Source organism: Rhinopithecus roxellana, chromosome 4 (genome assembly GCF_007565055.1).
Source record: "Rhinopithecus roxellana isolate Shanxi Qingling chromosome 4, ASM756505v1, whole genome shotgun sequence".
NCBI lineage: Eukaryota > Metazoa > Chordata > Mammalia > Primates > Cercopithecidae > Rhinopithecus > Rhinopithecus roxellana.
In genome coordinates, this window is record NC_044552.1 from 32,415,686 (window position 1) to 32,432,122 (window position 16,437).

Sequence of the window (16,437 nt, forward strand, 5' to 3'; positions counted from 1 at the left end):
ATAATAATACACACCTGACAGGATTGTAGTGACACTAAATGATAGTAAAAACAAATTCTTATTATATTGCCTGACATACAGTAGGCTTTCCACAAGTTCTCTTTGTTATTCTTAGAGAGTCTTAATACTTTTTACAATGGGAAAGGGAACTGAAGTCTAATCTTGTTCCTTTTCTGTTATGATAAAAGATTGCTTGAAGAGAGCTTGTTTAGCTTGGTTTAAGATTTTAGGTTGGCAGTTATTTTTCCCTGACCCCTTGTAAATATTTCATGGTATTTCTTGTGGATGATGAGAGCACTCCTGTTGGTGTAATTCACAGGTAATCTGTCTTTTTTTCTTTCTATTTGCTTTTGCTCTTTGTCTTCAAAGTCCTGTAGTTTTACCACAATGCCTCTATGTATGGATGTTTCCTCAATCTGTCTTCCATTTCATTAATTCTTTCTTCAACTTATCCATGATTTCATCCATTCACTTTTATAATTTATCTTTTGTTGTAGCTCAGTTATATGTGCATATAAAGAGAGAAAAAGTCCTTTTATGAAATAGTGTAAGTCTTTCATAACTGAAAAACTGACTTCTATCCTATTCTCCAGAAGCAACTATTAAACCCTTTTAATAGATTCTTTTATTTATCTGTGTATCTCTAAATAATATGCTCTGATTGCTCCTTTCGTCAATTTAGACATTATCTGTGGCCGGTCGCGGTGGCTCACACCTGTAATCCTGGCACTTTGGGAGACTGAGGCAGGCAGATCGCCTGAGCTCAGGAGTTCGAGACCACCCTGGGCAACAGAGTGAAACCCCATCTCTACTAAAATATAAAAAATAGCTGGGTGTGGTGGTGCACTCCTGCGGTCCCAGCTACTCGGGAGGCTGAGGGATGAGAATCGCTTGAGCCACAGAGGCAGAGGTTGCAGTGAGCTGAGATCACACCACTGCACTTCAGCTTGGGCTACAGAGTGAGAAAAAAAAAAGAAGACATTTTCTGTGGACTTTTCTCTCTGGAAGATGATAATTTAGCTCTTTTTCTACCTTGTGACCCTGTTTTTCCATCCCTCTATTCTTCCAACATAGTTATATTCTATTTAACTTAGCCAAATATTTGTTTACATCATTATAACTAAATGTAATCACAGATGAGCCATGTAGTGTAACAGTGGTTCTTAAACTCAAACCCATTTTCATCATAATACTAAGATGCTAGTTGCCCTTTTCACCAATGTTGACATTTGACTGATGGTGCAGAAGCAATGGTGGGAAAAACTACTGATACCTTAACACAAATCAAGATGACACCAAACTGTATGAGTAGTAATTGCATACTTTATTGCCACACACTTACAGTTAAAAAACTAGCAATCAATTTTTTGTGGCCCTAGACAAGTTTTTTAATCTTAATTTTTTGGCTTGGGATTTCTAAATCACTTAAGATGTATTAATTGAAATGTCACGCATGGGTGCTGGGCTTTTGATTTCTGGGCTTTTGGTTTCTTATGGCTGGTAATTTATTCTGCCAAACTTCTGGGCAAGGGCTTTTCACCAGAAAAAAAAAAAAAAAAATCATGGACAGGGCAACTTTCAACTGAGGATTTTCTTTACGCAGGTTTGGTTCCATGTCCCTCACCCTGAATAGGCTCCAGGCTATTGCTCCTTTCCTATGCAGAAATTAAAGCAACAAATAAAACATCACTTTGATGAGCAAATATGGGAATAATTAAATTGGGGGCAGAATATAAGTTTGTTGACTTTAGAACTCTAAGGTTCATAACCACTTAAGATTCCCTAATAAAATGTGTTAGTTGTCTATGTTTATTGCAATATAAAACAGGTTATGATTTTTCAGTTCTTCAGTGGGATTAGCATGTAAAATAACATTTAAACTCCACTCTTTCAGGAAGCACTATTTACTGTTCTGGATGCATCGAAAGGACTCTTAAATGGAATTAGGGATATGTTGGCAAACATATTTCTACCAGCTGTTCTTGCAACAAATAACTGGGGTGCTTTAAACCAGTCCAAGCAGGGAGAATCTGAAAAACATATTTTCACTGAAACCATCAACAGATATCTTTCATTTTTAGATGGTAAGTATAAAAGTTAATGTTTAGCAAATTGCAGAAAAGAAGCAAATTAACTAAGATATTTCATAAACATTAGAGAAAAAGTTTCTATCTTAAAAGATGTTAATCAAAGTAATTATGAGACTTAGAGGTAAGAAATGAAATCATTAGAACTCATTTTTGAGGATCTTTCATCAAGTAAGATATATTTTCTTTTTAATTTTACGTTATAGCAGGAGGAATCTCTTTGTATAATATTAATGAAAATTTTCACCATATTAAAATATATACTTCATTATGAACTCTTTAAAATCTATACTTTTGTTTTTTCATATTGTTACAATGTACACTTTTTTTTTTTTTTTTTTTTTTTGAGACGGAGTTTTGCTCTGTCACCCAGGCTGGAGTGCAGTGGCCGGATCTCAGCTCACTGCAAGCTCCGCCTCCCGGGTTCCCGCCATTCTCCTGCCTCAGCCTCCCGAGTAGCTGGGACTACAGGCGCCACCACCTCGCCCGGCTAGTTTTTTGTATTTTTTAGTAGAGACGGGGTTTCACCGTGTTAGCCAGGATGGTCTCGATCTCCTGACCTCGTGATCCGCCCGTCTCGGCCTCCCAAAGTGCTTGAGCCACCGCGCCCGGCCAATGTACACTTTACAGGCTTGAGCCACCGCGCCCGGCCAATGTACACTTTTATCAGTAAATTATGAAGTCATAATCTAATGATTAATTAGAATTATATTTCTGTAAAGTATTAGATCTTTAACATTTCAGTAATCCTTTTCTGCCCGTGGACGCCGCCGAAGAAGCATCGTTAAAGTCTCTCATCTCCCTGCTGTCATGTCTAAGTCAGAGTCTCCTAAAGAGCCCGAACAGCTGAGGAAGCTCTTCATTGGAGGGTTGAGCTTTGAAACAACCGATGAGAGCCTGAGGAGCCATTTTGAGCAATGGGGAACACTCACGGACTGTGTGGTAATGAGAGATCCAAACACCAAGCGTTCCAGGGGCTTTGGGTTTGTCACATATGCCACTGTGGAGGAGGTGGATGCAGCTATGAATGCAAGGCCACACAAGGTGGACGGAAGAGTTGTGGAACCAAAGAGAGCTGTCTCAAGAGAAGATTCTCAAAGACCAGGTGCCCACTTAACTGTGAAAAAGATATTTGTTGGTGGCATTAAAGAAGACACTGAAGAACATCACCTAAGAGATGATTTTGAACAGTATGGGAAAATTGAAGTGATTGAAATCATGACTGACCGAGGCAGTGGCAAGAAAAGGGGCTTTGCCTTTGTAACCTTTGACGACCATGACTCCGTGGATAAGATTGTCATTCGGAAATACCATACTGTGAATGGCCACAACCGTGAAGTTAGGAAAGCCCTGTCAAAGCAAGAGATGGCGAGTGCTTCATCCAGCCAAGAGAGGTCGAAGTGGTTCTGGAAACTTTGGTGGTGGTCGTGGAGGTGGTTTTGGTGGGAATGACAACTTCGGTCGTGGAGGAAACTTCAGTGGTCGTGGTGGCTTTGGTGGCAGCCGTGGTGGTGGTGGATATGGTGGCAGTGGGGATGGCTATAATGGATTTGGTAATGATGGTGGTTATGGAGGAGGCGGCCCTGGTTACTCTGGAGGAAGCAGAGGCTATGGAAGTGGTGGACAGGGTTATGGAAACCAGGGCAGTGGCTATGGCGGGAGTGGCAGCTATGACAGCTATAACAATGGAGGCGGAGGCGGCTTTGGCGGTGGTAGTGGAAGCAATTTTGGAGGTGGTGGAAGCTACAATGATTTTGGCAATTACAACAATCAGTCTTCAAATTTTGGACCCATGAAGGGAGGAAATTTTGGAGGCAGAAGCTCTGGCCCCTATGGCGGTGGAGGCCAATACTTTGCAAAACCATGAAACCAAGGTGGCTATGGCGGTTCCAGCAGCAGCAGTAGCTATGGCAGTGGCAGAAGATTTTAATTAGGAAACAAAGCTTAGCAGGAGAGGAGAGCCAGAGAAGTGACAGGGAAGCTACAGGTTACAACAGATTTGTGAACTCAGCCAAGCACAGTGGTGGCAGGGCCTAGCTGCTACAAAGAAGACATGTTTTAGACAAATACTCATGTGTATGGGCAAAAAACTCGAGGACTGTACTTGTGACTAATTGTATAACAGGTTATTTTAGTTTCTGTTCTGTGGAAAGTGTAAAGCATTCCAACAAAGGGTTTTAATGTAGATTTTTTTTTTTTGCACCCATGCTGTTGATTGCTAAATGTAATAGTCTGATCGTGATGCTGAATAAATGTCTTTTAAAAAAAAAAAAAAAATTTCAGTAATTAGAGCATAAAAGTACACATTGACATTTAACACGTTGACATTAAATACTTCTTAATATTAAATATTTAGTATTTTTATTAATATATTTAAAATATTTAATATATTTAAAATATTTAATATATAAATTAGTATTAAATGTCTTTTTTTTCCCTTTATAGGTGCTAGAATAAGTATTGAGGGAACAGTGAAGTTAAAGACAATAGACAATGTTGATTTTTCCAAACTGCACACCTTTGAAGAAGTAACTGCTGCAGCCAGCAATTCAGAAACTGTTCGTCAGCTAGAGGAAGTGCTGATGGTATGGTACAAACAGATCGAACAGGTGAATTGACTGAAACAATTGCATCTGGACTAGTAGTTTTTATGTGCATCGTAGCCATTGCATTTTGTCTCTAAAAGTAAAGGGAAGAGGTGTCTCCTTTGACTTTCTTCCAGAATCTGGCTTGAAACTCAGCCAATTTTTGGCTCTAGAGCAAAATCATTCTTCTTTGTGGACCACTTAAAATCAATTTTAAGAGATTTCTCACTTCAAGGAAGAAAACATAACAATATGGGTTGAGAATGAAAGAATGAAGAATCAGGAATAGCCATCATTCATCCCCAGTAATGTTTAAATTGTTGATACTCTCCATAAAAGAGAGAGGGAAAAGGCACAGCGAAGAGCCAGAGTGCTAGACGCTAAATAAGCACCTCTTGGTCGATCAGTGGAGTTGTCTGTGCTGTCAAGGAAGTTCAGACTAGGCTGTTTGACATCAGCATCACAGTGGCAAGCCTGCAGCTCTACGGTCAAATTTTTTCTGGCAGTAAGAAAAGTAGTGATAGGAATACAACATATATCAAAATTATGAGAGGCTCCAACTTACACTATAAACACTGTGAAAGAATATCGGCTATTACATAATTGCCCTAAACAGAAAGAGGACTCTAGGAACCACCCCCTAGATCTCTAGTTCATCAGCACAGGACAGCAGAACTAGACAAGAAAATCTTCAGTTATGTGAGGATCAGGGGGAAAAAATCTTGACCGGGCAGGAGGTACAGAAAAGCATTTCCAGTTTTACCTTTCTAGAACTATGTTAGGAGGAGGACTGTGCAGTTGGAGTGGCAAAAATTGGAGGACTCCCCTAGGGTCTAGAGTGCTGGCCACAGCATTCGCTTCCAGGTGTCATTAGATGATTGAAACGGGTAATTGCCCACTGGATAACTCTTGCAGCCACCGTACCCAGCCAAGACTTCCTATTTAAAAAAAATATCTTTGGTGGTACTTGGAATTGTCAGATTTTTAGTTGTTGCCAATATGTTGAGTGTGAAATGATATCTTGGTTTACTTTGTATTACCCTAAATACTATTGCGGTTGAGCATATTTAATGGCTATTTTGGTTTCCTCTGTGTTGAATTGCTTGTTTATATCATTTACCCGTATCATTGCCTGTTCATATCATTTATCCATATCATCCCTTTATTCGTTTGGATGGCTTGATGTTATCTTACTACATTTTTGGAGGTTAAATAATATTTTCCAGATATTAATCCTATGTTGGTCCCCATTGTGTTATGTTTCATGTGGTATAGTGCCTTTAGTCATGTGGAAACTTAAGTTTTTAATGTAGATAAATATATTAATTACAAATGTTAATCCAGCCTCAACCTAGCTATCCCCAGTGACTACAAAAACTGTGCTTTTTGTATTTTACTTATGTATTTACTTATGAAACCCTTTCTTACTCCAGTGTTACGAAGACATTCTCTTAAATTATTTATTTTAAATAGTGAATATAGCATAGACTAAAAATGAATATGATGAAAGGAACAAACTGTAAAATGAACACCTGCGTAACCTTTGCACAAGTTAAGAAATAGAACAAGGCTAGGCATGGTGGCTCACTCTTGTAATCCCAGCACTTTGGGAGCCCAAGGCAAGAGGATTGCTTGAGCCCAGGAGTTCAGGACCAGCCTGGGCGACACAGTGAGACCCTGCCTCAAAATAAACAAACAACAAACAAATAAATAAAAGAAAGAAAGAAAGAAAGAAAGAAAAACATAGAACATTACCAGCACCTTAAAATGCCCTTGCATTTCTCTTCCCAGTTTGAAACACCTTTTCTTCCCCCTAGTGGTAACTATTATCTTGACAATTATGCTTCTCAATTCCATGTTTTTCTTTCTAGTTTTACCCTGTCTCCTACGTTGTCTTTTAGAAATGTTACCATTTTATTTTTAACATTTAGGTGTTTAATCCATCTGGAATTGTGTGTGTGTGTGTGTGATGTGAGGTAGAAATCTAATTTTGTGTTTTTCATGTACCCGTAGTTAGCCAATTGTCTCGAATTAAGATTCTTTGTTAAATTGTTTAATATTCAAATTTTTAAACAAATTTGTAATATAACCTCTGTCATATATAAAGTTGTTAGACCCCTTTGTTTATCCCACTGATCTATTTACTTATTTTTTATACTATGCTGTGCTGCTTTAATTCTGTAGCGTTTTTCTAAACCAACATTTGGCACGCCAAGTGTTTTCTGTTTTTCGTCAAAATTACATTGACTATTTCAGGCTAATTGTTTTTCAAAATTAATTTTGAAACCAATTATTAAAATATCATGAAAAACTCTATTGAGATTTTGATTAGAATTTCGTTGAATGTGTACGTTAATTTAGAGAAAACTGCCATCTTTATATTATTGAATTTTCCATCCATGAACATGATATACCTCCCCATTTAGGTAGGTCTTTTGTGTGTGTAAAATAAGTTTTAAAATTCTCTCCAAAAAGGTCTTGCATATCTTTCATCAGATTAATTTCCACTTATCACTTTTTTCTTTGCTGTTATAAATTGTACCTTTTTGGAAATTAAAATTTCAGATTGCAAGATAGCTTGTAAAGAAGTGGTACTAATTTTTATGTATAGATCTAGCAACTTTACTAAATTCTTCATGTTTATTAATTGTAAAAAGTTTGTCTTTAGTCTTTTTTTTTTTTTTTTTTGGAGACAGGGTCTCATTCTGTCACCGAGGCTGGAGTGTAGTGGCATAATCATAGCTCACTGCAGCCTCCAACTTCTGGGCTTAAGCGATCCTCCCCCTTCAGCATCCTGAGTAGCTGGGACTACAGACATGCACCACCACACCCAACTAATTTAAAAAATTTCTGTGGAGAAGGGGTCTTGGCTTGTTGCCCAGGCTGGTCTTGAACTCCTGGGCTCAAGCGATCCTCCACCTCAGCCTTCCAAAGTGCTGAAATTACAGGCGGGAGCCACTGCTCCCGACCTTAGATATGCTTGAAGTTTAAAAATGTAGCAAACTATATCATCTGTGATTATGCTGTTTCTGGTTTTTTATTTCCAATTCTTATACCTTCTGTTTCTTTAGTTCTCTTGTTCTGGGACATCTATTACCAGGTGGAATAGAAGTGGGTGGTGATTGTGTCAAACTTGTCATGTCCTTGGTTTTAAAGTGATATTTTCTAAAATATCACCTTTGGCCAGGTATGGTGACTCATGCCTGTAATCCAAACACTTTGGGAAACTGAGGCAGGAGGATTACTTGAGCCCAGGAGTTTGAGACCAGCTTGGGCAACATAGTGACGTGCTATCTCTACAAAAAACTACAAATTAGCTGTCTGTGGTAGCACTTGCCTGTAGTCCTAGCTACTCAGTAGGATGAGGCGGGAGGATTGCTTCAGCCCAGGAGGTTGGGGATGCAGTGCTCTCTGATTGTGCCACTGCACTCTAGTGTAGGCAACAGAGCGAGACCCTGCCTCAGAACAAACATACAAACAAAAAAGCCCCAAAACCAAAAAACTATGTCCCCCCCGACCACCGAAAAAAAAAAAAATAAGTAAGAGAAACTGTCACCTTTAAATATTACGTTTGCTGGAGAGTTTTAGTAGATAGTATTTATCATGTTGTAGAAGTTCTCCTCTAGTCTTCATTTACTAAGAGTTCTTAAACATTATTTGGTGTTGAACATTATTTATACTTTTAGCTGCCTTCAAAAAGATGCGATCAGATTTTCACAAAGAAGAATATAACATTTCTATATTTTATAAATTTTTTTTGATTGCAGGTACTTATTGAGAGTGAGCAGATGAGAAAAGAAGCTGATGATTCAGGTCCACTCACCGAACTGGAACACTGGAAACGCATGTCAGCCAAGTTCAACTATATCATTGAGCAGATTAAAGGGCCAAGTTGTAAGGCTGTCATAAATGTGCTAAATGTTGCGCACTCCAAACTGCTAAAGGTAAAAGGCTTTCTATTTAAAGTTTGGTATACTTCAGAACAAGCAGCTAGAAAATTATCCTGTTGAACTACTTCTTAGTGTAATATACTGGAATCGTGTTTAGAAGTGTTAGCGTTTGAGTAAGACTTTTACATATATCACAATTATTTCCAGAAGAGGAAATGAAGATTTATTTCTCAGGATTTCACAGACCAATTTTGACCATACTGCTATGGGGTGATTTCTAGGAAAGTGATCATCTTTTATTTTTAAATTGTTTTTGAAATTGTAAATCAATGAAGAAAATCAATATAGGCTCGTTGAGGTAAACAACTGCATATAAAGTCAAAAGTAGAATACATCTCATCCCCACGATTCTACCTCTTTTCCTGGAGGTCATTTACAGTTTGGCTTGATTCTAGATCCTTTTCTTTTCTCTCTCTCTCTCTTTTTTTTTTTTTTTTTTAAACAGGGTCTCATTCTGTCACTTAAGTGGGGTGCAGTAGTGTGTTCACAGCTCACTGCAGCCTCCACCTCCCAGGCTCAAGCGATTATCTTGCCTCAGCCTCCTGAGTAGTTGGGACTAACAGGCATGTGCCACCACGCCCGGCTAATTTTCGTATTTGTTGTAGAGATGGGATTTCACCATATTGCTCTGGGTGGTCTCAAACTCCTGAGTTCAAGTGATCCGCCCACCTCAGCCTCCCAAAGTGCTGAGATTACAGGCGTGAGCCACCGCACCTGACTTCTTTTTCTTTCTTTCTTTATATGTATTTCTCTTTGCACAGAAAAATAAACTAATACTTTTTTGGTAAAAGATTTAAGCAGTACGAATAAAACAAGTCTCTCTTAATCACATACCCTTAGCCCCACCATTCACAACTCTGTGTCCTGAATAGTAAGCACAGAAAGACAACCACATTTTTCTATTTTGTTTTTTTCTTCAAACATCTTCTGTGGTATTTATGTATGAGTTTATTATGCACAAATGACATAGTTTAGTTTTGTGTTTCTAATTTTTAAATTAAATAAATGTCATAGCATAATACTTTTCAACTTCCCTTCCCTACCCTGATAGTATATCTTGGAGTTATGTCTGTTAGATGGAGCTTGAGCAGTATGGTTTTCCAAAAAATGTTGTTGTTGTTGTTTTTTGTTTGTTTGTTTTTAGATAGAATCTTACTCTGTCACCCAGGCTGGAGTGCAAAGGCACCATCATGGCTCACTGCAGCCTCGACCTTCCAGGCTTAAGCCATCCTCCCACCTCAGCCTCCTGAGTAGCTGGGACTACTGTCATATGCCACCGTGCCCAACTAATTAAATAATTTTTTTAAAAGTGTCGTCCAGGCTAGTCTTGAACTCCTGGGCTCAAGCGATTATCCCACCTCAGCCTCCCAAAGTGCTAGGATTACAGGTGTGAGTCACTGTGACTTGCCCAAAATGTTAATGTAGCCTGTTAGATTTTATCTGATCCTTTCCCTGTTTGTGGACCAATTTTCTCCTTTCTTTTTTTGCAAGTCTGAGATATAATTCACATACTATTCATTTTATCCATTTAAAGTGAACAATTCAGATATTTTTAGTGTGTTCATAATTGCACAAATATCACAATTTGTACATTAGAACATTTTCATCACCTCAAAGAGAAACTCTGTGTCCTTTAGCTCTCACCTTCCCATTTCCAACATTCCCTCTTCCCCCGAGCCCTCTGTCTAGATTTGCCTATTCTGGACATTTTATGTAAGTGGAATCATAGATTCTTTGCCTTTTGTTACTGGTTTCTTTCACTTGGCATAATGTTTTCAAGGTTCATCCATGTTTGTAGCATGTATCAGTATGTCATTCCTTTTTATGGCTGGATCATATTCTGTTGTATGAATATACCACATTTTGTTTATCAGTTTATGGACATTTGGGTTGTTCCCATTTTTTTTTGGCAATTATACATAATGCTGCTATGAACATTCATGTGCTGTACAACTTTTTGTGTTGATATCTATTGTCATTTGTCTTGGTTATTATACCTAGGGGTGGAATTTCTGGGTCACATATTAATTATATGCTTAACTAAGGAAAATGGTTCCTTTTCTATGTGTTTATAAATATTGCTGAGGTGGAAGCTTTTATATGTCCATATGCAAATATTTCCTTAGGTTGGATACTCCACAGCTTTTCAGCACTAATTATTAGTACAGTTATATATTTTTTTGCCAGGCAGGTGGCCTAAACCTGTAGTCTGAGCTACTTGGGAGGCTGAGGCAAGAGGATTGCTTGAACTCAAGAATTCTGAGCTGTAGTGCACTATGTTGATTGTCTGTTCACATTAAGTTTGGCATCGATATAGTGATGTCCCAGGAGTGGGGTGATGAGGGTGCCTAAGGAGGGGTGAACTGATCAAGGTCAGAAACAGAGAAGGTCAAAACCCTTGTGCTGATCAATAGTGGGATCATGCCTATGCATAGCCACTGCACTCCAGGCTGGGCAACGTAGCGAGACCCTATCTCATTAAAAAAACTAAAAAAAAAAATGTTGGGGGCCAACCTGACATATGGACAATGGCTTGTTTTATTTTGTTCTTTCCTTGTTAGTAGTGGAGTTGTTCAGTTTTTGCATGTTTACTGGCTATTCATATTTCTTTTGTGAATTTTCTTTTTGTATCTTTCCCTTATTTAGAAAAATTCAGACATTGTTTTGTACTGATTTATAGGAGTTCTTTATTTTTTAATGTTTTTGAGACAGGCTTCTCTTCGTCACTCAGTTTGGAGTGCAGTGGCGCTATCATGATTCACTGCACGCTTGACCTCCTGGGCTCAAGTGACCCTCCCGCCTCAGCCTCCTGAGTAGCTAGGACTACAGACATGTGCCACTGTCCCTAACTAATTTAAAATAAATTTCTTTTTATAGAGATAGGGTCTCACTGTGTTGCCCAGGCTGGTCTCAAAGTCAGAGTCTCAAAGAATCCTCCTGCTTCACACTCCCAAAGTGTTGGGATTATAGACGTTGCTACTGTGCCCGGTCACTTGGAGTCCTTTATATAATATGGATATTAATCATTTGTTATATTTGTTGGGTGAAGTAATTCACCATGACTCCTGGGCATCTCTGCACATTTTCACTATATATGAAAAGAACGCAAGGTCCATACTGCTCTTTATCTGAACATCTCTCAGAGTTCTGTTTGCAGTGAGCAACCTTGAGGGGTCAGTGCACGTGTCCCCCAGACAAAGAGCAGAATTACTTACCGCTTACTGTAAAAAGGATAAATTCCCCTAAACTCAGTGTTCCTCACCCATAACACAACCTATTGCAGGTGCAAGCATCAGTTTGTGGATATTTAGGGTCATGGGGGAACAAACGCAACATAATGCTCATGCCAGTTGCTGTGATGTAATAAAATCCTTGTCTCTGACCCCAAATCTCATGTTTTCTCCCATCATCAATAAAACAGTAAAAGGCTAATGCATTAACTTCTAAGCAGGGTAAAATCCCAGACCCCCATATGGACCTTGACAATTACAGTGCAAACTTTTTCTTAGTCTGTGGCTTGTATTTTTTTTTTTTTTTTTTGAGACAGAGTCTCGCTCAGTCGCCCAGGCTGGAGTGCAGTGGCACAATCTCGGCTCACTGCAAGCTCTGCCTCCCAGGTTCACACCATTCTCCTGCCTCAGCCTCCCGAGTAGCTGGGACTACAGGAGCCCACCACTACGCCCAGCTAATTTTTTTTGTATTTTTAGTAGAGACGGGTTTCACCATGTTGACCAGGATGGTCTCGATCTCCTGACCTCGTGATCTGCCCATCTCGGCCTCCCAAAGTGCTGGGATTGCAGGCGTGAGCCACCACGCCTGGCCAAGGCTTGTATTTTTTAAAACTTGAACACTTGAACTCATTTTAGACTTATAGAAGAGTCAACCAGGATAGTACAGAGAGTTCCTGCCTGCTCTTCATCTAGCTTCCCCTAATGTTAACATCTTAAAACTATTGTACAATGATCAAAATGAAGGGATAACATTGGTACAATACTATTAACGATGCTACGTACAATTTATATTTCTCCAGGTTTTCCACTTATGTATTTTTATCTGTTCTGGGATCCAATCCAGGATCCTATTACATTTGACTGTCATGTCTCTTTAGCCTCCTCCAATGGAACAGTTCCTTAGTCTGTACTTGCATTTCATGACCTTGATACTTTTGAACAGTAATGGTCAGTTATTTAGAAGAATGTCCCTCAATTTGGGTTTTTCTGATGGTTTCTTGTGAATACATTGAGGTTATGCATCTTTGGTAAGAATGCCAGAGTTGATGTGCCCTTCCCAGTATGACTTATCAGGGGGTACATTATATTGATGTGCCTTGTTACTGTTGATTTAAAATTGATCATTTAGTTAGGGTGGAATTTGTCAGGTCTCTGTACTGTACACGTATTTATTTTGTGGAAGATAACCTTAAACTACATGAATAGCTTTCATAGGTGGATCTTGACGCGGCAGTTATTACTGTGGTATGCTAATGGTGGTTTTCTAGTTCCCTCATTCCTTCCACGTTTATTAATCAGAATTTTTATGTAAGAAAAAGTTGTCTCTTCTCTCATTGTAGTTATGTATTTGATCGTTTATTTTCATTAGTATAGCCTCATGGGTATTTATTTCATGCTTTCGGTTATAATTGAGTACTATCATTATTTAGTTTATTGCTCAAATTGTGTTTCCTCTTTGGCCATCGGGAAATCTTTCAGGTTGGCTCCTGTGTTTCCTTCTGATTCCCTTACTCTGTTTGGACCACTTCTTTACCTCTACCACTAGATAAATGCTTAAGGCTCATTTTGTATTTGTTCTGCCCTAGTCCTGAGATCAGCACTTCTCCAAGGAGCCTGGGTTTATTTTATTGGAGAGTAGTAATTAGGAACCAAAATCTGGGTGCTAGATGTGCTTTCTTCTTGCTTATATTTTAATTTTTAAAAAATGGGATCATTTATCATGACTTTTTATATTTAGTTGAAATAATTTTTTCAGCCTCTTATTGCTTTTGTCTTTCATGTATTGTTTAAAAAGACCTTCTTAAGAAGAATAAATTGGCTGGGCGTGGTGGCTCACGCCTGTAATCCCAGCACTTTGGGAGGCCAAGGTGGGTGGATCACCTGAGGTCAGAAGTTCGAGACCAGGCTGGCCAACATGGCAAAACCCTGTCTCTGCTAAAAATACAAAAATTAGCCGGTACTGGTGGCGTATGCCTGTAATCCCAGCTACTCAGGAGACTGAGGAAGGAGAATCGCTTGAACCCGGGAGGTGGAGATTGCAGTGAGCCGAGATCATGCCACTGCACTCCAGCCTGTGTGATAGGAGTGAGACTCCATCTCAAAAAAGAAAAAGAAAGGAAAATTAAGGTTAACCTAAATTTAAAATAGAATTAATTACCCTTTTCTTCTATTTCTAGGGTTTTGTTTCTTTATACTTTATTCTTCAGTTAACTTGGAATTTATTTGTGTGAATCATGTAAGATTTAATAGCAATGATAATAATAGCAGCTAAAATTTATTGTGTGCTTACTAAGTGCCAGGCATTATGTTCAGTATCTTACCTATAACATTTCATTTAATCCTCACATCATCTGGATCAAATGGGTCCTATTATTATCTTCCCCATTTTGTACAAAGAACAGTGAGAGATTAAGTTTCTTGTTCGAGGTCACAGAGTTAGTAAGAGGGGAAGCAGGATATAAGGTCATGCTCTTACCTCTTCAGCTAGCATTCTTTTTCCCAAATGGCTGGCTAATTTTCCCAGCACTATTTGTCATTTTCTTTTTTCTTTTTTTATTTTTTTGAGACGAAATCTTACTCTGTTGCCCAAGCGGGAGTGCAGTGGCGTGATCTCGGCTTACTGCAACCTCCACCTCCCAGGTTCAAGCAATCCTCCTGCCTCAGCCTCCCGAGTAGCTGGGACTACAGGCACGTGCCACCACGCCCAGCTAATTTTCTTATGTTTAGTAGAGACAAGGTTTTGCTATGTTGGCCAGGCCGGTCTTGAACTCCTGACCTCGTGATCTGCCCACCTTGGCTGCCCAAAGTGCTGGGATTACCGGCATGAGCCACCGCACTTGGCCACTGTTTGTCATTTTCTTTTTTTTTCTTTTTCTTTTTTTTTGTTTTGAGACAGAGTCTTGCTCAGCCACCCAGGCTGGAATGCGGTGGCGCGATCTCGACTCACTGCAAGCTCCGCCTCCTGGGTTCACTGCCATTCTCCTGCCTCAGCCTCCCGAATAGCTGGGACTACAGGCGCCTGCTACTACGCCTGGCTAATTTTTTTGTATTTTTAGTAGAGACGGGGTTTCACTGTGTTAGCTAGGATGGTCTCGATCTCCTGACCTCGTGATCCGCCCGTCTCGGCCTCCCAAAGTGCTGGGATTACAGGTGTGAGCCACCGCACCCGGCCTTCATTTTCTTGTAATCATCATAATTTTTGTACATCCACTCTTTGTTCTTCTTTTCCAGATTTGTCTTAACAATTCATGTATTTTCATCCTTTGGTATACATTTTGAAATAAGTTTATACAGTTTTTTCTCCAGAATATCAAATTTTGAGACTTAGTTTTATATATTTTTGAAATGTATGTAAATGGAGTCATATCATATATTCTGCAACCAGCTTTTACTCAACGTTATTTGTGAGAATTCATCATGTTAATGTGTGCATTATTATTCATTTGCTACCTTTGTTTTTATTGCTGTATCATATTCTGTTGCATGAATGCACCACAATTTATTTATCTATTATTTATCTATTATCCCAGAATGGACATTTGGATTGTTTCTAGTTTGGGGTCATTGCAAGCAATGATTCAATGAACATTCTTATTCATGTCTCCTGGTGCACATGTGTGAGAATTTCTCTAAGGCATATCCCTAGGAGAGAATTTATGAATTTGTGGGTCAAAGGCACATACAATTTAAGCTCTTGGAGAGAGGTCTCTAATGATCTGCCATAGTGACCTTCAGACATTTTGTATTAAAAATACTAATCTGTAGTCTTTAGAAAGGATACAAAGCAAATGTGGTAGCAAATCTATTAATGACATTGAGGAGGGAGGGAAAGAAATATATTGGATGACAATATAAAGATCTAAGAAGGTCTTCAGTGGTAAGAGTGGGGGTGCCATACTGATATCCCAACCTCTTTGTTGGATGGGTTTGTTGACAAACTGTTTGGCTCCCATTATTTTTTTAAAATGGTTTTGTTCAGAGAACGTTATTTCTGTTTTTGCTGGGTAGACCTCTCCATTTCATGCTCTCATCTCTGACCAATTCTCAAACAGGCACTTGATTTTATCATCCCTAGTATGTAAGAGTGGTCAGTTAATAATAAGATAACATTTATTAAGAATAGGTTAAAAATCCTGAAAGAATTTGAAGGAGAGAAATTGATCAACTTTGGATAAAGGCTTAACAGTTTTAGTTGAATCCATTGATCGAATGGTATTACTGATGTGAGTCAACTTGATCCTAGGCTGCTTTATGAGAGATATAGTTTCCAGAAAAAGGGAAGGTGATGTTTTGGCTCTTCTCAGCATTGGCCAGATCACACTGAAGGCTTCCTTTCATTCCTGAAGCATGTGTGTTTAGAGTGATGTTGTGTGCGTCCAGAGTAGAAAGGCCAAGAGGCTGAAGCTATTAAGACCATGTCCTTGGAACCAACCCCAAAGCTCATCAATGATAGACTGGATAAAGAAAATGTGGCACATATACACTGTGTGGCTATAAAAGGGAATGAGATCATGTCCTTTGCAGGGACCTGGATGAAACTGGAAGCCATTATCCTCAGCAAACTAACATAGGAACAGAAAACCAA

General features: G+C 39.0%; 1 protein-coding gene and 1 pseudogene across 4 annotated transcripts in view; both read left to right on the forward strand.

Moving 5' to 3' along the window:
• DNAH8 (dynein axonemal heavy chain 8) overlaps window positions 1-16,437 on the forward strand; it is a 332,681-nt gene that overhangs the window by 20,690 nt on the left and 295,554 nt on the right. For all 3 annotated transcript variants that reach the window (XM_010389720.2, XM_030929346.1, XM_010389721.2), the window contains 3 exons: window positions 1,895-2,084; window positions 4,533-4,696; window positions 8,440-8,616. In XM_010389720.2, the coding sequence (XP_010388022.2) occupies window positions 1,895-2,084; window positions 4,533-4,696; window positions 8,440-8,616 (531 nt within the window). The remainder of the gene's footprint in view (window positions 1-1,894; window positions 2,085-4,532; window positions 4,697-8,439; window positions 8,617-16,437) is intronic.
• Window positions 2,873-4,322, forward strand: LOC104682903 (annotated as a pseudogene). The gene has a single exon (XR_750745.2). The product of XR_750745.2 is annotated as a heterogeneous nuclear ribonucleoprotein A1 pseudogene (transcript).